Genomic DNA, 21,547 nt, shown 5'->3' with positions numbered 1-21,547 from the left:
AGAATTAGAGGAAGATATGAGAAGATGGAAAGATCTCCCATGCTCATGGCTTGGCAGGATTAACATAGTAAAAATGGCCATCTTACCAAAAGCAATCTACAGATTTAATGCAATTCCCATCAAATTGCCAACACAATTCTCTACAGACCTGGAAAGAAAAATTCTCAACTTCGTATGGAATAACAAGAAGCCGAGAATTGCTAAAACAATCCTCTACAATAAAAGATCTTCTGGAGGTATCTCCATCCCTGATCTCAAGCTGTACTATAGAGCAACAGTTATAAAAACTGCATGGTACTGGCATAGAAACAGAATGGTGGATCAATGGAATCGAACAGAAGACCCAGAAATAAACCCACACACTTACGGACACCTGATTTTTGACAAAGATGCCAAAACCATACAATGGAAAAAAGATAGCATCTTCAACAAATGGTGCTGGTCCAACTGGATGTCTACGTGTAGAAAAATGAAAATAGATCCATACTTATCACCCTGCACAAAAGTGAAGTCCAAGTGGATCAAAGACCTCAACATAAAACCAGACACATTAAATCGGCTAGAAAAAAAAGTGGGGAATACCCTAGAACTCATTGGTACAGGAGAAAACTTCCCGAACAGAACACCAACAGCACAGGCTCTAAGAGCAACAATCAATAAATGAGACCTCATGAAATTGAAAAGCTTCTGTAAAGCAAAGGACACCGTCATCAAAACAGAGCGACTTCCTACAGATTGGGAAAGAATCATCACCAACCCTTTATCTGACAGAGGACTCATATCCAATATATATAAAGAACTAAACAAGCTGAAAAGCAATAAACCAAGTAATCCACTTAAAAAATGGGGAACAGAGCTAAAGAGAGAATTCTCTGTAGAGGAATATCGAATGGCAGAGAAGCACTTAAAGAAATGCTCAACCTCATTAGCCATTAGGGAAATGCAAATCAAAACAACCCTGAGATTTCACCTTACACCCATCAGAATGGCCAAGATGAAAAACTCAAGGGACAACACATGCTGGAGAGGTTGTGGAAAAAGGGGAACCCTTCTCCACTGCTGGTGGGAATGTAAACTTGTACAACCACTCTGGAAATCAATCTGGTGCTTTCTCAGACAACTAGGAATAGCGCTTCCTCAAGATCCAGCTATACCACTCCTAGGCATATATCCAAAAGAGGCTCAAGTACACAAAAAGGACATTTGCTCAACCATGTTTGTAGCAGCATTATTTGTAATAACCAGAAGCTGGAAACAACCCAGATGCCCCTCAACTGAAGAATGGATGCAGAAACTGTGGTACATCTATACAATGGAGTATTACTCAGCAATGAAAAATAAGGAAATCATGAAATTTGCAGGTAAATGGTGGGACCTGGAAAGGATCATCCTGAGTGAGTTGTCCCAGAAGCAAAAAGACACGCATGGTATATACTCACTCATATAAACATACAATATAGAATAAACCCACTAAAATCTGTACATCTAAACAAACTAAGCAAAAGAGAGGACCCTAACTAAAATGTTCAATCCCCATCCTGAAAGGCAAAGAGGATGGACATCAGAAGAAAACGAAAATAGGAAACAACCTCGGAACCTGCTACAGAGGGCCTCTGAAAGCCAGAAGAAAACATGAAACAACCTTGAAACCTGCCACAGAGGGCCTCTGAAAGCTTCTGTAGTATAGATTGTCAAAGCAGATGCTGAGCCTGATGGCCAACTGATGGGCAGAGTGAATGGAATTCTACGTAAGAAGTGGGAAATAGTAAGAGCTGGAGGGGACGGGAACTCCACAAGGAGAGCAACAGAAAAAGATAATTTGAACACAGGGAACTTCCCAGAGACTCATACTCCAACCAAGTACTATTCATGGAGATGACCTGGAACCCCTGCACAGGTGTAGCCCATGGCAGTTCAGTGTCCAAGTGGGTTCCATAGTAATGGGAAGAGGGACTGCCTCTGACATAATCTGATTGGCCTGCTCGTTGATCACTTCCCCCTGAGGGGGGAGCAGCCTTATCAGGCCACAGTAGAGGACAATGCAGCCACTTTTGATGAGAACTGATAGACTAAGATCAGAAAGAAGAGGAGAACCTCCCCTATCAGTGGACTTGGGGAGTGGCATGCATGCAGAAAGGGGAGGGAGGGTGGGATTGGGAGGGGAGGAGGGAGGGGCTTATGGGGGGATACAAAATGAATAAAGTGTAATTAATAAAAAATTAAAAAAAACAATCAAAAAACAAAGTAGCACTGCACAAACCCCCCCCCCCAAAAAAAACACAAAAAAACAATTGGGTTATAGTTCAAATCACTGTGTTCTAATGCTTTCATCCCTGAATATAGAAAGGGAGTGAACACACAGATGGAGAAATGAAGATGTGTTGACCCTGTCCCAGAAGGTCACAGCAGTCCTTACGTTCACTCTTTGGTGTAGTTCAGCCCTTATTTCCTCGTCGTTCCACAGGTCTTCAGGAACAGAGTTAAAATCAGCCTGCCACTGAGATACAAATTCTTGCTTGTGATCTGGACGCCTTAGAAACTCCTGGAAATTTGTTCTGTAAAGAAGGAAGAGAATAAGACAGATCTTTGGCCTGTCCTAAACACGACAAAATTCTAACTTTGGGGACTATACTTGCCTGGTCTCATATATATAAGAGATCACAGTGTGCTGGTTTTCTCTAAGATGCCGAAGTACTGTTTTGATGTGGTTTATGTAGGATTTCTCTATCAGTTCCCAGTAAGGTACTAAAAATGAAGGTAGTTCCTGTTAAAAAGTAAATCACAGAGATCAGTGTTTGGAAATGAAAATTCCTATGGCTAGCTGAGTCAAAAGAGCACTAATGCAGTGATCCCAACTGCAACTACCTGGGGCATGGCTTTTAAATTGTCTTAGTCCTCACCTGTCTCCAGAAGACAATCCTGTTCCAGGTATTCAGCACATCTCAGAACAGACATTAATTTTTCCAGAAATCCTTTCCTGGCCCAACTTGTTTGCAAGGTTACCCTCAGATCTTCTGAGCTTTTGTCTTAGCACCTGTACCCCAGTTGTTAGGTAACATTAATTCTGGTTATATTTTATTCTAGAATGTTAGCCCCGTTTAGTCAGGGGCTATAATTGTCTTGATCAGTCCCATATAGATTTTCCCGTAATCATGTTGTATATAGAACCTAGTAAAGTCCTCAAAGATTATTTGTTGAATGAATGAATGATTACATTTTCCTCAGCTGGAAAGTTGCCTTATTTGGAGAACACCTTGTTATGAAAAAAAACGTGGACCTAGGTCACAAGAGGCTATTTAAAATAATGTCAGTGGAGTTCTGAGGGAACTGTAAGTATCTAATATGGATAAGTGAACACTTATAAGATGGTTGAACATGGAATTCTAGGCTTTTAAAAGCAAGTGGAGTCATCCAGTCTCTGGAAAATATAAGTGATGATAAAACTGAATTCAGGAACATCTGTTTGCGACCATTCACCATGGTTCTATTTTATAGAAATCCAGTACTTATGGTTAGAATTATATAGATCTAGCAAGGTTAAATTTCTGTGTCTATGATTATCACCTATTTGATAACAGAAAAATAGAAGCACTGACATTATTTTAATTGCCTTTTATGACCTAGTTCCACTATCTAATTTTTACTTTTCATCATAATCCCTCTTAAAGGAAGTAGTATCCAGAATGACTGAGGACCATTTTTTCATCATTTTCGTCACTTATTGTTGTTTTTATTTATCATCATCATCATCCTCACCGTCACCATCCTTCTTCTCTTTCTCCTCCTCCTCAAGACAAGATCTCTCTGTGCAGCCAAATCTATCCTAATCTTACTGTGCAATTCAGATTACTGCTGTCCTTTCGCTTCAGTCCATTGAGAACTGTGATTACAACTGTGCATCCATCACCCAGTTCTGAGAACCATTTAAATCACCACATGATTCTAATCAACTTCGGGCTATTATTAATGCTATCTGCCTTACTATTTAGCAATAAGAATGGGCCTCATCAATTAACATCTGCTCTCCACTTTTATTTACTTACACCTACATCATAGGAAACTTGCCAAATACTACATAAGTTACCTTGGTCATGGTGCTTCATCACAGCAACAGAAAAGTAACCAACTAGATGTTGATAAGAGAGAGTAGGCTATGGCTGTGACTGGCCTACCCACAGTGTTTTTTGAAAGAATGTGGAAGATCGTTGGACTTTGAACTAGGAAAGTGGTTGAAGAGTATAAGCAGAGCTTAATGAGCCATCCTGCTATGATCTTGGAAGAAAGTATTTCTGAGAGCCACGTGGGTTATTGAGCCCAGATTAAGAGATTACTAGGAGGACAATATTAGTGAGTGGGTTAAAGGCCCTTCTTGTGGTATTTTGGCAAAGAAGGTAATGCTTTCTGTCCTTGTCCTAAGAATTTACCCAAGGCTCAATTAAAAAGCAATGGACTAAATTCTTTGTTGGAAGAGATTTCTTTTTTTAATTTTAATTTTATTTTTATTAATTACAGTTTATTCACTTTGTATCCCAGCTGTGGCTCTCTCCTTCATCCCCTCCCAATCCCACTCTTCCTCCCTCTTGTTCTCCTATGTCCCTCTCCCAGTCCAATGCTAAGGGAGGTCCTCCTCCCCTTCCATCTGACCCTAGTCTATCAGGTCTCATCAGGACTGGCTGTATTGTCTTCCTCTGTGGCCTGGGTAAGGCTGCTTCCCCCTCAGGCAGAGGTGATCAAAGAGTCAGCCCATGAGTTCCTGTCAGAGACAGTCCCTGTTCCTATTAATGGGGAACCCTCTTGGACACTGAGCTGCCATGGGCTATATCTGTGCAGGGGTTCTAGGCTATCTCTATGAATGGTCCTTGTTGGAGTACCAGTCTCACAAAAGACCCATGTGCCCTGATTTTTTTGTTCTGTTACTTTCCTTGTGGAGCTCCTATCCCCTCCAGGTCTTTCTATCTCCCCCTTCTTTCATAACATTCCCTGTACTCTGCCTTAAGTTTGGCTGAGTCTCTGCATATGTTTTAATACCCTGCAGGGCAGAGTCTTTCAGAGGCCTTCTGTGATAGGCTCCTGTTCTGTTCCCTGCCTTCTCCTTCTTCCGATGTCCATTCTGTTTGCCTTTCTGAATGAAGATTGAGCATCTTACCCTGGTTCCTCCTTCTTAATCAGCTTCCTTAGGTGTACAGATTATAGTATGATTATCCTATATGTCTAATATCCACTTATTAGTGAGTATATATCTTATGTGTCTCGGAACAAAATGACAGCTTACAGATTGGGAAAGGATCTTCACCAACCTTATATCTGACAGAGGATTAATATCCAGACTATATAAAGAACTTAAGAAGTTAAACAGCAACAAATCAATTAAAAATGGGGTACAGAGCTAAATAGAGAATTCTCAACTTAGGAACACTGAATGGCAGAGAAACACTTAAAGAAATGCTCAACATTCTTAGTGATCAGGGAAATGCAAATCAAAACGACCCTGAGATTTCACCTTACACCCATCAGAATGGCTAAGATCAAAAACTTAAGTGACAACACATGTTAGAGAGGATGTGGAGAAAGGGGAACCCTCCTCCACTGCTGGTGGGAATGTAAACTTGTACAACCACTTTGTAAATCAATCTGGTGTTTTTTCAGACAATTAGGAATAGTGTTTCCTTAAGAGCCAGCTATACCACTCCTAGGCATATATCCAAAATATGCTCAAGTGTACAACAAGGACATTTGCTCAACCATGTTTGTAGCAGCTTTATTTGTAATAGCCAGAACCCAGAAACAACCTAGATGTTCCTCAGTTGAGGAATGGATACAGAAATTGTGGTACATTTACACAATGGAATATTACTTAGCAATTAAAAACAAGGAAATTGTCAGGCAAATGGTGAGAAATAGAAGACCATCCTGAGTGAGGTATCAGAGAAGCAGAAAGACACACATAGAAGACATTTCAAGACAGCCTAATATTCACTTTGTTGCATGGCTATTAGTATTCACTCTTATATAGTTCTACAATGAGAAGGAGCAAGTGGGCCAAAAAGAAATACAAAATTCACAGTCCAAAGAGAAAAAAGGAATTTCACAGCCAAAGTTTGTGCTGAGATTAAGGCCTGTTCTTCATTGGTACATTGGGAGGTGCCTTCAAGGCAGATCCACACAGCAAAGCTTCTAAGATGTGGAAATAAAAGGACGAAAATGCAACAACAATGGAAAACTTAAGCAAATGTGATTCACAGAGGGCAGACTCCATCCTGAGGGCAGAAAAATTTAGAAGTGTTATTCAGATTCACATGACTCTGGCTTTAGGGTAATGGAGGATATACAAAGAGTGCTGGACTCTTCCTCTGTGGTTAAGGACTACCACTGATGCTAGGCATTGTGCGATATGGCATTCCATGCATGAAGGCCTTGACAGGGCAAGAAGACCTGAGAGGTCTTTGCACAAAGCTGTGAAATGACACGTGAGTTGTGTTGGTGACCCTACCATGTTAGAGGTGCCAAAACTATGGCACATATGCCGAGAAGAGTAGAGCACAGAATGGAATCAGCCCAAGAGAGACCAGTGTGTTGAAGGCCACAAAGAGAAAAGCGGGGATATCTAAGCCCTCTAATATCAAATCTGAAACTTCAGGACTTGAAGTTTTTTTTGATAGTTTTTGGTATAACTCTGATCCCACATTTCCTCATCAATCCCCCATTTCTCCATGTAGGAATGGTAATGCATATTATGTGCAATTTTATGTTGAGAGTATGCAATTTGCCTTTTGATTTTATAGGGGCTACAGTTCAGAGATTGCCTTGAAGAAACTTTGAACTTCAGACTTTGAAACATCGCTAAGACTAAAAGACTATAGAGATTTTTGAAGTTGACTAAATGCATTTTGCTTTATGATGTGCCACATATCCATGGAAGCAAGGAACAGAATGTGGTAGTCTGGAGGGGAATGCGCCCCTAGGCTCATGTGTTTGAATCTTGGTCTCCAGTTTTTGGAACTGTTTGGGAAGGACTAGAAGACATGGCCTTGTTGAAGGAAGTGTATAAACTTTCAGCCTTCCCTTGCTGTCATGGAGGAACCCAGACTATGTACATTTCCTGATGTATTGATGACATACACTGCAAACACTGTTCCACTTTCTGTCCCTGAGGTTCATTCGCTTCCTACAAGAGTTCACTCGGAGATTTATGTATGGGAGCTTGTATCACATCTCAGTATTAATTTTTATTTTAATTTCTTTTGGTGGATCCCAAGGGATAAGATTTAGTTGTTTGAGATATCATTCCACATCCAATACCAAATAATGATTGCATTTTATTTCCCCAGACTTCTATTCTGTTTCTGTCACAAACTTGGAACATTCTGAAAATGTATGGGGTGTGTCTGAGTATGTATACATTCAAAGTAGCTTCTGCTTGCTTACCTGAGTGTTATCCATTTATGTGGACACACACACACACACACACACACACATATATATGCAAACATACATACACACACATACCCATATATTATAGAACCATTTACATGGTTCATATTAAAGTATTTTCCAATTTTATCCATGTTACTAGTTAAGTCATTCATCAGGAACCTATGAAGATTCTTTCATATACTGTTGACTGCCTGATTCCTTTAATGCAGTGAGCTATGCTCTATACTCCTTCCACAAAGAATTTGAATGAAGCCTATTGTGGGGAATAAAACATCTCCAGAAGAGGTTAACAACAGCTATAACACAACTCCTGAGGAGAAGCCTTGGATCTCCAATGTTGGATACAGATGAACCTGCCTGAGTTTATCAGTGTAAGCAACCACTGTGGATTGGAATAAAAAGATAAAACTGATTCTTGGAAACAACCCCCTTATCTTTTTTTTTTTTAATTTGTAAGGTTTTCTCCCAACATGGTAGATTTATATTTGAGGACCCAGGCCCAGGTAGCAATTGGTTTACATCTGTTATAGGAAAATGACCCCTTCTGTCCCTCCTTGTCTAGCACGCTAGTTGCACACTCTTGGTTAGGTAGCTGCCTTATGGTTTAGGTACCTTAATACATTTCTTCCAGTTCTAAAAAGCCAGAGGTCAAATTTTATCTGGAAGTATTATTATAAGGTATTAGTGTGCAAATGGGGCAGGCACTATAAATTTGCTGGATACATATCCAGCAGAAGTCCTTCTTCTAAGAAACTGCTTCTCTGCTTGTCCTTAGCAGAAAATTGGAACTCAGAAGCTATTTGCTCCTCTTATTTCAATAATCAAGAGCAGTTTCAAAGTATGACTCAGAAGTTCAAATCCAAGGGAGAAAACTGAAATGCAGTTCATTGACAAGTCTCTAGAAAATTTTTTGTAGTCCCTGACCCCACCCCTTTGGTATTGTGGACTGAATCCAGGATCTGATTTTGCATTCTAACAGTGAACTGCAAATCCAGGCTTATCTCAGCTTTTGATAAATGTATACCTAGTCCTGGCTCCAGAAGGATTTTAGATGTTTGAAATGTGGCGACACTTGACATAAACAGGATAAATGATTCTGCTAGTTTGATTCTAAGGTGCCATACCTCAGGTATAGGCTCATTCACATAGACCCAGTCTTCGGATCCTGGCTTAGGGTGTGGCGGTACTGATGATTGTATGGGTGATGATTCGAAAGAGGAGACAACAGGTGATTTCTTCGCTGGAGTTTTGCCTCCTTGTCCTTTCCCTTTAAGAGAAACTTAGACATGTATATTAAACCATACCAGTGCAGGCAACAGGAGAGGTTTCTGAGGATGACAAAGTCTGTGATTGCTATGGGATTCAGGACACTTGTTGATTACTCTTTTAGCTTCTTCAGATAGTTTTACTAATTCAAAGATATATAACAATTGTCTCATTTGCTGTAGTCCATGCATTAACCAATACTACTGCTGCTGCTGCTACTGAGTTGTTTTGTAATTTTTTTAAATTAGAAAATGAATCCAGTTTTCTTTATTTAAGGATGAATTGGTCTCTAAAGCTATATACATACATATATATATATATATATATATATATTTATAATTTATTACAATTTATTCACTTTGTATCCCTGCTGTGGCTCCTCCCTCGTCTCCTCTCAATCCTGATTCCAACAACTCAAATCTGTCTGGCCGTTACAGTTTGGTACTTTACTTTCACTCAGGTCTTCTTCTCTAAGGCATGTGTGGCTCTTACAGAGTTTAGGATTAAAACATTAACAACTCTGTTTAAGTTTCCTATTGTAAAAACTGGCAAATTAAATTCCTTATGTCAAATAAGAAAGAGTGTGTCTATAACATAAATGGGGCTTGTGTGTGTCTGTTGGGACCAAGAGCAGAAGTTAGATGAGAGAATTGGCCGCTGAAGCTCACGGACCTTCTCATATTCTCTACAGGTTAGAAAGGATTTCTAAAAAGATGTTATTTCTTGTTATGGTCAGGCTTTAAATTTAAGAATAGAAAATCAGTGAGGGAGGGAAGGAGACATGGGGGAAGGTAAAAATAGAAGCAAAAAATGTGAGGGTAAGGGAATGGAGGAGGGTTAGGTAAGTAAGAGGAGGTGAAAGCCATGTATGTTCTAATTTATAATCGGAATAGGAAATATACTTCTCTTTGCCCAATGAAGACAGCAACCCAGACTACTTACATGGTTTCCTTATATTATGAGCACAGGTATACTGTAAAAGGATCAGTATATTTTTTCATTAGATCACTCAGGCTAAATTCCACCTACCTTCAGATTAATTGTTAAAAACTATATGTGCAGTTTAGAGTTGGCTTTAACACGGGGAACACTTTCTTTCTCCTAAAGGCATTATTCTAATGAATATAGTTTAGTGATGCTCTCTAAATATCTTTAATTTTATGTTAATTAAAATGCATGTTTTTTAAGTTTCTTATCAGGTGATTTTTCAAGTGATTTCTGCATACATAATTAAATCAATATTTATTAATCATCCATACACCTGTGGACAAGCTAAAAGTGTTCATAATTAGATATATTTTTCTGTATGATTCTTTACCATTCATTATGAACTGCGACGATTTTAAGATAGAGTTCTCTCTAAAAGGAAAAGTGTGTAATTATAAATTGAGAATTAGAATAAGCTTTTCCCCTTCTTTTAAAAATATTTTTCCCTATCAGTGGTACTTGGGCATGGGAGGAGATGAGGGAGGGAGAGCAGGAATGGGAGAGAATGAGAGAGAGGGCTACAGCTGGGATGCAAAGTGAATAAATTGTAATTAATATAAAAAATAAAAATTAAAAAAAACAAAAATATTTTTATCATTTAGTGAAAATTAGCAGAGGTGGAATAGTTTTTGAATAACTGTGCATTGAGACCATAGTGAATGTATTGAATGTTTAGCAATGAAATTACCTAGAGAAGGAAGATTTTAAAGGGAAATAAGTATGTCTATACCTCAATGAGTGAAAGAAGTGACATCGAAGCCATTTTTTAATTACCTATTTAAATCTAATGAGGCAAATCATATGAGGGCTTTAGTTTCTAGAGTGAGATCACTGAGTCTTTGCTATAGCCATTCCTCATGGGTAAATGGTTTAAAGAAAAACTCGTGTTTAGTACATCATACTAAACATCATACTAAACTCATGTTTAGTACTTCGGTTTTAGGAAATATTTGTTTTGATAAATGATAACTTGATAGTCTCCTAACTGGTTATCCAGCCCTAATTGGTCAGCCGAAAAAACATTCCCATTAAGCCAAGATGATTATAAATTAAAATAAGTGACAGAGAAAACTTCAATTTTCAGGCAAACTGGTGGATTTATGTTAAAAGTAAAGACATGTTTAGGTAAAGATGAAATGACAGAGTAATAAATTTGAGAAAAATAATTAAAGAAAGGAATAACAGAAAAATACACTAGTGGTGATTTAGGAATGAGCTAAGCAATTAAAAGTCAGAAGTTTAAAGTAGAATTTAAAACTAAGGATGAAATAAGTAATTGAATAAAACCACATTGATTGATGAGAGGAGAACATTAAGAAATCGGAACACTTTCTAATCAAATTAGTGTTTCTCAGGGAGGGGAGAGAGGTGAGAGGAGGCATTTGTTGGGAGGACGCAAACATAGAGTCTGATGTATATATTTTAAAGCAAGATATTATTATTATTGTTGTTGTTGTCAGTTAGTTAGTCCTAAAATATTCCCTGTGGGTACCTGACTTGATTAGTATCTTTACTGGATGAAGCCAAAATATTGGTTAGCAAGGATTACTTTCATAATTTTTAATTTTAACAACTTTTGCTAACAGATACAGAGCGTTAATGGCTGACTGAGCTGCAAAGAACAGCTGCCAAAGTTTGATGCAGATCAACTCAGACGAGATGAGCATTTTAGCTTAGAAGTGGAACAGACTGAAGGAACGCAACCAGGGAGAGAGGGTGCCAGTGTCAGGCAAAGAAAGAGTCAGAGATTGAATACACAGTGAATCTGCTGAAAAGGAACTTTGGCAAAGCTCATGAAGGAACGTCGTCTCTGTTCAGGGTCCTAGGATTTGTATTGTTCTGCATCATGGAATCAGCCATATGTAACTGATAAAATGGGATCATTTATGAAATCTGCCTTTATTATAGTTGTTCTTACAATCTGTACATCAATTCTGCATCTACAACGAATTGCCTATACCCAAGGATCAGGGAACATCACAGAAGTCGGGGTAGAAAGATTATAAGAAAGACCTAGAAGACCAACACATCTGTTGTGAGATTATGTCTTATACATAGCACTTGGGGCTGCACCCATGAAATCTCAGCAATATGGTAGCCTAAACCATACCTGAGCAATGGCAACACGAGTTGGCATGTCATGGGGATGGGGAAATCTCTCAAGGTTCCACCCCTATAGACAAGTAATACTGAGTCATTCCTAATAACATGTACATAGGAGAAATACTAAATGGACTTCAGAAGTCATATTTATATGAATGTGTATATGTAAAAATGACACAGTAAAAGCAAAAAAAATAGCGGTGAGAATATACACATATTAGTAATATTTAAAAAAGAAAAGTTAATGCTTTGAGAAGACATGGGGGTGTAAACAGGAAGAGTTCGAGTAAGGACAGAGGGAAGGTGGAAATGATGTCAATACAGTAATTATGAGTGAATTTTAGAAAAAATAAACATTTAAACTAAAAGGTAAATAAAAGTATGATTCCACTTACGTTGTAAAAAGAAAATGAGAAAGGACATGAGGTTGGTAGAGTGAGAAGTAGGGATAGATATGAGGAGCAAAGGGTTAATAGGAGGAAAAACATTGTATGGAATTTGCAAAGAATTAGTAAGATATTTAAAGGACAAAGTTGAGAGGGATGCTTGTTAGGCTCAGGGTGAGTTGGCAGGAAGGAATAGATAAGAATATGATTAAGAACATGTACATGTCCTTATTGTGTACTTGAGCCTCTTTTGGATATATGCCTAAGAGTGGTATAGCTGGATCTTGAGGAAGCACTATTCCTAGTTGTCTAAGAAAGCGCCAGATTGATTTCCAGAGTGGTTGTACAAGTTTACATTTCCACCAGCAGTGGAGGAGGGTTCCCCATTTGCTCAACCATGTTTGTAGCAGCTTTATTTGTAATAGCCAGAAGCTGGAAATAACCCAGATGCCCCTCAACTGAAGAATGGATATAGAAATTATGGTATATCTACACAATGGAATATTACTCAGTAATGAAAAAATAAGAAAATCATAAAATTTGCAGGCAAATGGTGGGAACTGGAAAGGATCATCCTGAGTGAGCTGTTCCAGAAGCAGAAAGACACACATAGTATATACTCGCTCATATAGACATAGAATATAGGATAAAACTACTAAAATCTATACATCTAAATAAACTAATCAAGAGGGAGGACCCTGACTAAAAAGCTCAATTCCTATCCCGAAAGGCAAAGAGGATGGACATCAGAAGAAGAAAACAGGAAACAGGACAGGAGCCTGCCACAGAGGGCCTCTGAAAGGCTCTGCTCTGTAGACTATCATAGCAGATGCTGAGACTTATGGCCAACTGTTGGGCAGAGTGCATGGAATCTTATGAAAGAAGTAGGAAATAGTAAGATCTGGAGAGGACAGGAATTTCACAAGGAGAGCAACAGAACCAGAAAATTTGAACACAGGGGTCTTTCCAGAGACTCATACTCCAACCAAGTACCATGCATGGAGATAACCTAGAACCCCTGCACAGATGTAGCCCATGGCAGTTCAGTGTCCAAGTGGGTTCCATAGTAATGAGAAGAGGGACTGCCTCTGACATGAACTGATTGGCCTGCTCTTTGATCACCTCCCCCTGAGGGGAGAGCAGCCTTTCCAGGCCACAGAAGATGACAATGCAGCCACTCCTGATGAGATCTGATAGACTAAGATCAGAAGGAAGGAGAGGGGACCTCCCTTATCAGTGGACATGGGGGAAGGGCTGAATGATGCTACTACCATCAAGAAATAATAAGATTGTTTCCAGCTTCTGGCTATTACAAATAAAGCTGCTACAAACATGGTTGAGCAAATGTCCTTATTGTGTACTTGAGAATCTTTTGGATATATGCCTAGAAGTGGTATGGCTGGATCTTGAGGAAGTGCTATTCCTAATTGTCTGAGAAAGCGCCAGATTGCTTTCCAGAGTGGTTGTACAAGTTTACATTTCCACCAGCAGTGGAGGAGGGTTCCCCTTTCTCCACAACCTCTCCAGCATGTGTTGTCTCTTGAGTTTTTGATCTTAGCCATTCCGATGGGTGTAAGGTGAAATCTTAGGGTCATTTTTATTTGCATTTCCCTAATGGCTAATGAGGTTGAGCATTTCTTTAAGTGTTTCTCTGTCATTCAATATTCCTCTGCAGAGAATTCTCTGTTTAACTCTGTACCCTATTTTTTAATTGGCTTACTTGATTTTTTTGCTGTTTAACTTCTTTAGTTCTTTATATATACTGGATATTAGCCCTCTGTCAGATGTAGGGTTGGTGAAGATCCTTTCCCACCAAGGACTATGTACAGAGATAACCTAAGACCTCTGCACAGATGTAGCCCATGGCAGTTCAGTATCCAAGTGGGTTCCATAGTAATTGGAATAGGGACTGCATCTGACATGAACTGATTGGCCTGCTCTTTAATTACCTCCCCCTGAGGGGGAAGCAGCATTACCAGCCCACAGAAGAAGACAATGCAGTCACTCCTGATGAAACCTAATTGACTAGTATCAGAAGGAAGGAAAAGAAGACCTCCCCTATCAGTGGACTTGGGGAGGGGTATGCATGCAGAGGGTGGAGGAAGAGAGGGATTGGGACGGGAGGAGGGAGGGAACCACAGGGGGGATACAAAGTGAATAAAGTGTAATTAATAAAGAAAAATAAGAAATAATAAGATTGAAGAAATAAAAAGTGGTACCACTACTTTTAAGAGAGGCTTCAAGTGTAACTGTGATATAATGGCCTGTAAGGTAAACAAATCATTGTGTCCAGTGTCACTGGCACTAATTTCAAATATTAAGAAGTAAAATAGTATACCTTTTTTATGAAGGAAATACTGTTTTAAACACCCAAACAATAGCATGTCTAGACTGTTATAAGTAAAGAAAATTCTAAATCTGATTCAAAGTTCCTGTTTATAATGATTTCATCTATTTGTTTGTTTGTTTAAGGAATTTTATGCATATGAGTAATTTGTCTTCATGTATGTATGTGTAGTATGTTCCTGTGGAAGACAGAAAAGGGCAACAGAATCCCTGAATACAGAGTTTTGGATGATTGTGAGCCTCCATGGTGGTGGAGAATGGAATAGAACCTGAGTCCTCTGTAAGAGAAGCAATCTCACTAGCCCCTAAAATTCACCTTTTCAGATATCATTTCACCTTTATAAACTAGAAAACTAAAACAAAAAATGAAAATAGAAATCCTTGAGTTAATTAAAGTGAGCTAGTGAATGCATATGTTTTACTGTCAAACTTGCATGGTTGTTTAGTGTTGGTATGTTTCTGAATAAGGCTGCTCTTAGAATCTACATACTGCTACATCTAGCTTATGCTTTGGCACCAAATAACAAATATGTGAACTTACTGTGTTTTTCTTGTGTGCATACAATCATCTTTCATTTGAGTGTTGTTTGGGAACAATTAAAATGCAAGAGATAGGTAATATAAAGTGGGGAATTGCTCTGAGTGGTAAAAAAAAAAAATTAAAAGCCAAGTATAAATTGCAGCTGTTAGAATTTCAATTAAAACTGTATCTCAGTGTTGATTCCCTACCATAACCAGTTATAAATGCCTACAGTATCACATAATCCTGACCAGATTGCCTTTAACAGTAATATGCTAAAAATTATGTTCATTTTAACTTAAACCTCTGTAAATATATGTATATATATATATATATATATATATATGGCATGTATGAACAATTAAGATATTATTTACTATAATTGTAATACAATGACCTGTGAGATAAATAACTGTGTCAGTGTCAGTGGCATTAATTTCAAATAATATGAAATATATATACACACATACACAAACAATCATGACTGTTAAAAATTGTGTGCATAATATTGAGATATATATTGAGATGAGCATAACATTTAGAACGTTTTGTGACTATCACCCGCTTTTAGACTAAAACTGAATCGGGACGGGAACTTATGATAGATATTTAGTAAAAGTACATCCTCCAAGACAGTTAACACTGGGAAAGTATGCTGAAATAAGTCAAGTATATGAATTCATTGCATTTCAATAGTTAATCAATTTTTTTTTTTCAGTAGCAACAACATGAATCTAACTAACATGTTTTAGAGCTTGGATGTCTTCTGTAAACTATTATGTACTTCAAAAATAATAGTTACCTTATTTTAAATAAATAGATAAAATAAAACAGACAACTATAAATACAAGTAGAGTCAGAAAATAATGCAAGATCAAAACCAGAAGATTACAAAGGGAGCCATGGCGGTCCCAGCCCTTGCACAAGTTCTGAGATTCAGGTGCTACTGTGGCTCTAAACTTTTAGAAGCCAAGATAATAAAATGTAAAGCTAAAACACACTCATTATATAATCATCACTTGGCAGAAGGTGGTTGTCCATGCCTCTTGATTTCAAGTGAAATTTCTCACTTAGGATCTCATATGTGAGCTACTGAGTGACAAAATGACACACTTGCATTCCAGAAACTGTACTAGCCGGTCATTACCGACACAAAGAAAAGTTTTAGCTCCACTTCTATGTTGCGTTACAAAGAAAAATGAGGACCTTACACCAAGGTACTTATTAGTGAATACATTTTAATAAGAAGCCAAAAAGGGGACAGTAGAGGTTTTTTTTTTTTTTGGCAGCAAAGCTTAGCTCCTGATAACACCTATAATATCTATGATGAATGGATACTCTGCCTATTAGGCAACCATTTTGTTACCCTCGCAAGTATCACTTTTCTCGTCAAGGCCCTGGCTACACACTAGCCTGCACAGAGTGTGACACCATTTTCTCTGGAATGAACTAATGACTTACAAAGGCCCCCAAAGAAGTAGTCACAGTATATACTTCTTGCTACACTTTATGGCCGTTTCCAGGTGACAGTTATAAAATGCAGGATACATGTAACAATAGCTAACTTTAACTGCTGTACCTTTCCTTTGAATGCAGTCTCACCTTTCTTTCCTTTTCCTTCTTGTTGAGATTCTTGCTTACCATGCAGGGTGTCTAAACAAAATTCAATACATAAATACCATTGATGACTTATTTCAATAGCCCAGGTTGTGCAATCTCTAAGCAATCAAATATATTTGTGAACTGTATCAAACTGATCATTTTTTTTCCTGTGAGTTGAAATCAATCTGAAGACAGACCCTACATTTCCCCTTATAATAATAGTACCCACAATTCTATTCCATATTGCCGTTCTAAGAAATTTAATCTCAGCATTAATGGACTTGTTCATATTCTCTCATGGGATTATAGAGTTTTTAAGGTAAGTCGCAAGTCCATCTGAAGCATGCAGTTTATTTGGATTTACTGTATCAAAATGACCTTAATTTACCAGAACCAGCCCCCCAAAGCAAGCATGGAAAGGTGCTTGCCCCCCTATCATGCAAGCTGGATAATCCAAGTTCACCACCTGGAGTTTCCATAAAGACGGGGAAAACTGGCTCCAGTTGTTGACCCCGAATACCATGCACACATGCTCATACGACAACTGGATCACTAATATAAAAAAGCCCTTGAGGAAGATTTTAATGGCAACATTGTTCTGATATGATACAGCCTTAGCATTTTTATTTTTTATTTTTGGCCATGCACCGCATTGCCTAGTGACTTCTATATTTCCAACTGCAGCGACTCCAATTGCAATGCAAAAGATAACTTGGCATATTTATTTTACATTCTCTAGGATTTAGTTAAAGGTATACTGCAGAAAGAGGGAAACTGAAAACTGCAGAATCTGGAGGTCAGTACTATGTCTTTTAAATAGTAAACAAAGAATAGGTCCCTGAGAAAATAACTTGCTGCTACATACTATATTAGTTACCAACATGCTCAATTATTCACTTCTTTTGATCGTAGGATATGCACTTTCTTTAATGAATAAATAAGACAATTTGAATTATTATGATGTAGATATCGACTTCAATCCATTTTTGTGTGTGCGCTTAGAAGTACAATTTAAAATTACATAAATACATGTTATTTTCATTTGAACATTTCCTGTCTGATTGCCAAGATTACAGAAACAAACTAGAAATGACACAGAGGATAATCCTCAAAACAGTTTTACCTAAAAGGACTTTTAAATATACACATATTTGACAACAAATTTCAAAAAGATCTACATGTTTGAATCAGTTTTGAAATGGAGATCTGTATTCTAGAATTGAACTTGGACCAAATCTGCTAGGATTAGGTATACTGTGCCTCCTGCATTCAATTTTCACGCTAGTGTTTCAGCTGTTATTTAAAAAAAATATTTTTTTCATGTTAAATTTCTCTTTGAAAAAGTAAAGAAGACACCGTAACTTGCTTAGGCAAAGTCTTTTCTTGGTGCTGCTGGGCAGCTCTCTTCATCTTTCAACGTTTTGATGCCTGTGAGCACTAAGATTTCCCACCAGTATTGTTTTGTGTTTGGATATGACTAAACAAGTGGAAATGAAGCATATTATGTATTTGTTTGTATAATATATATATATATATATTTATATATATACGCCCTTGTTTTGTTGGAAAAGAAAGAGACGGGTACAATCGCTCATTGAAGCCAAAGCAGATTTATTATCCCCAGTGTACACTGTTCAAGGTTACAGCTTTAAAATAGAAAATTAATCCTCCAAGCACTTAAATATTCAACTGTGTCAGCATCAGAACGGCTGGAGATTGGAATCAAGAAAGGTGCAGTTACACCAATATTTGATTATAAGCAAGCTCATAAGACTGTGATGGATAATTCTCCAGCATGAGAAAAATGCTTTGCAAGTCTAAATAACATTTTAATTTTTCTTCTAAACCTTTAAATTATATTTTCTAATCAGTAATGAACTTGTAGGAATATATATTAAATTAAACATACATAACATATATTTACTTTAAATTGTATTTATTTATTTATTTTATAATTTATTCACTTTATATCCCAATTGTAGCCCCCTCCTTCATTTAGAGAGATGGCTCAGCTGTTAGAGGCTAGACTCACAACCATAAATATAATATATATTTAAAATGTATTTTCTAATTCCTAATGAGCCCATAGAAATATATTTAAATATATATTAAATATATATGACTTTGCATTTCACTGTTTTGTGCTAAAAGCATTTTTAAATATCTACATATCTTGTATTTAGCTAAGGCCAGATTTATTGAAGTACAATGGTCTTTAATACAACACATCATTATCTGTGTCATTTAAAATGACTTCAATCATATGAAACAAAGTGTTTTGTCTCAAAATTTTTGCTTACTATTATTACACTTAATTTTGTAATTAACTATAGATTTACGTCAAATGTCCATGCAGTGAAAATATTGTTGGAGGCAGTTACGACATACCGAGGGCAGGAACTGAGATAGAAAACTAAACAAACGGCTAAGCACTCATGAGGCCATGTCACATGCCAAACTGATGTTGGTGTCACACAAATATCACTAGGACAAGGGTTAAATATGTAGATTTTGTCATGATCATTTTCTGTCACTTCATGTTAAATTTACAGTCCTCAGTGGCTACGGATATATAACAAAACTTATCTAAAATGTATTTTCTGCAAGGTCTTTTTCTACAAACATTTAAGTTTGCTGAGGTGTCAGGTTGGGTGTGTGTGTGATGTGCACGCACAGGTATGCACGCCCGCAAACCATGCACATGCCATGCTAAGTGGGTGGAGGTTAGAGAATATGTTTTGAGACGGGGTCCTTTCCTCTCACTACATGAGTCTTGGGGCTGCAACGCGGGTTGTCACTAAGTGTCTTTACCCGCTGAGCTCTCTCCCTGTCGCCATCTGTGCCCTTTCTGTGACCACCTAAGCGGATATTTCTGGATGTACATAAATGCAAGTGTTCAATGAATGCTGTCCAATAGCTGTCCCCTCTACCTGCCCTGAAGCCCCTGTCACTCTGCAACCTTCCTCTCCCCATCTGCACTTCTCGAAGCAGCTGGCCTGATTGGGGTGGCTCCACAGCTCCTACGGAACACAAAAGACACTGAGCTTCTTAAACAAGCATTTTGCTCAGTAGGACAGCTTTTCCTTGAAAGAAGGTGCAGCCTCTGAGAGACCCTGAGAGAATGTTCAACACCATAAAAAGATTAAACTAAAACGATTATTCCCTTTTCTTGGCATGGATATTTGTTTTACATGCTTGAAGTCTCTGCAGTCTGAATCTAGCAAAGTAGCCTGATTTATCATTCTTTTCTATGTGAAAACAAGAAACTGACAAACCATTTATAGATCACTCTGTCAGTCACCTGATTGGGCCTTTCCTTTCCCAGGATACATTTTTGGTGGCTCCTGGTGAGGATGAGTCTCTTCTTTTTCTGCTTCAGAAGGAGGGGGAAGAATCACAACAGGAGTCTCAGCCAAGGCAGCTGCCGCCTTTTTCTCAGCTTCCTTTTCTTCCAATTTCTTTTCAACTTCAGATGGATGATAAAAATGAAATTTCATTAGGAACTTTGGGTACCCATTATTTCATTTGAACTAACAAATACCAAAATTATTATGAAATTTTACTTACTATAAAATTACTATTATATACATTTTCTGTAAAATCACTTACTGTATCTAACATTCATTCATATCTTGAGTTCTTCTTTTGCTTCATAGTTATGGTTATGGTACCGGTATGGTAGGTGGGTGACGGAATATGTGTGTGTGTGTGTGTGTGTGTGTGTGTGTGTGTGTGTGTGTGTGTTTAGAAAGTTAAAAAAAAGTCCTGGGGACTAGGTGTCAAATGTCAAAGAAAATATAAGAATGGAAAAATAAAGGATTAATTAAATGGTCTAGAAGAACATCAAAGTGAGAAGAGAATAAAAAGAAGAGAGCAGTCACACGTGGCTGCAATTGCCTGTGAACCTCAGTTCTTAAGAGGCTGAGTCAGAAGGATCACAGAAAGTTGAAAGCCAGTCTTGCCTTAGATAGTGTCTTCCACATCATCCTGGGATCTCAAGAAATGAAAATAAATAAAGAAGGAAGTAAATAAAAGGTTAAAGCAATGAGATATAAGATATGTGAGCTTGGGAGTCAATGGTATCGCTCCCAGTAAGTCTGACACACTCCAATCAATAATCACATAGTCTAAGAATATACAACCAGCTGTCAGTTGGGTTCAGTGAGGTAAAACAAATGTGTGGGGCAGTAGTGGCACACGCCTTTAATCCCAACACTTGGGAGGAAAGGCAGGGGTATCTCTGAGTTTGAGTCCAGCCTGGTCTACAGAACAAGTTCCAAGACTTGTTATACAGTCTTGCTATACAGAGAAACCCTTGCCTCAAAACACTACCCTCTCCCACACCCCACCCCCCAAAAAAAGAAAAGAAAACTAATAATGACACAAAGTTGGATGGGTATGGAATGGGGTGGATCTGTAAGAACTTGAGGAATAGGATAAATATTATCAAGATACAATGTATGTATGTGTGTATGTATGTGTGTATATTATTCTTAATGACTTAGTATGTATGCAAACATATATATATATATAATTACCTTTGATCTTTTTATTTACTATTTCAGTAGAGAAAATTTCTTTTACTCTTTGGCATACGGACCCTTCATCAGTTTCAGCATTGACTTCTCTTAAAATATTTTTTGGCATTGTAAACCAGTCTTTCAATGGTGGCCAGTTGTCCAAGAAGCCAACAATTCTGAAAAACACAAACATTATATGAATAGGTGATTCTCTTTTAAACGTTTTAGTAAAGAAACATTAAACATGATATTTAGTGTGATTTATTTGGCAATTCAGGATGAAGAAAGAGGTAGACTGCCAAGGGAATTCACCCCCCCCCCAAAGTAACTTTATGAAATCCATAAGTGATGGAGCAATACTAAATTTAAAGAACATGTCTGAT

At 37.8% G+C, this 21,547-nt stretch overlaps 1 protein-coding gene across 1 annotated transcript in view; it reads right to left on the bottom strand.

Annotated features, from left to right (window-relative positions):
* Spef2 (sperm flagellar 2) overlaps positions 1 to 21,547 on the bottom strand; it is a 209,068-nt gene that overhangs the window by 77,327 nt on the left and 110,194 nt on the right. Inside the window, exons 18-23 of the mRNA XM_055601065.1 lie at positions 21,183 to 21,340; positions 19,946 to 20,110; positions 16,645 to 16,695; positions 8,559 to 8,713; positions 2,637 to 2,764; positions 2,417 to 2,555 (exon numbers count right to left, since the gene is read on the bottom strand). Of these exons, the coding sequence (XP_055457040.1) occupies positions 2,417 to 2,555; positions 2,637 to 2,764; positions 8,559 to 8,713; positions 16,645 to 16,695; positions 19,946 to 20,110; positions 21,183 to 21,340 (796 nt within the window). The remainder of the gene's footprint in view (positions 1 to 2,416; positions 2,556 to 2,636; positions 2,765 to 8,558; positions 8,714 to 16,644; positions 16,696 to 19,945; positions 20,111 to 21,182; positions 21,341 to 21,547) is intronic.

This window comes from Psammomys obesus, unplaced genomic scaffold (genome assembly GCF_907164565.1).
Source record: "Psammomys obesus unplaced genomic scaffold, mPsaObe1.curated_primary_1811, whole genome shotgun sequence".
NCBI lineage: Eukaryota > Metazoa > Chordata > Mammalia > Rodentia > Muridae > Psammomys > Psammomys obesus.
The sequence above is the reverse complement of the archived record's forward strand: the minus strand, read 5'-3'. Positions and strand labels throughout refer to the sequence as shown.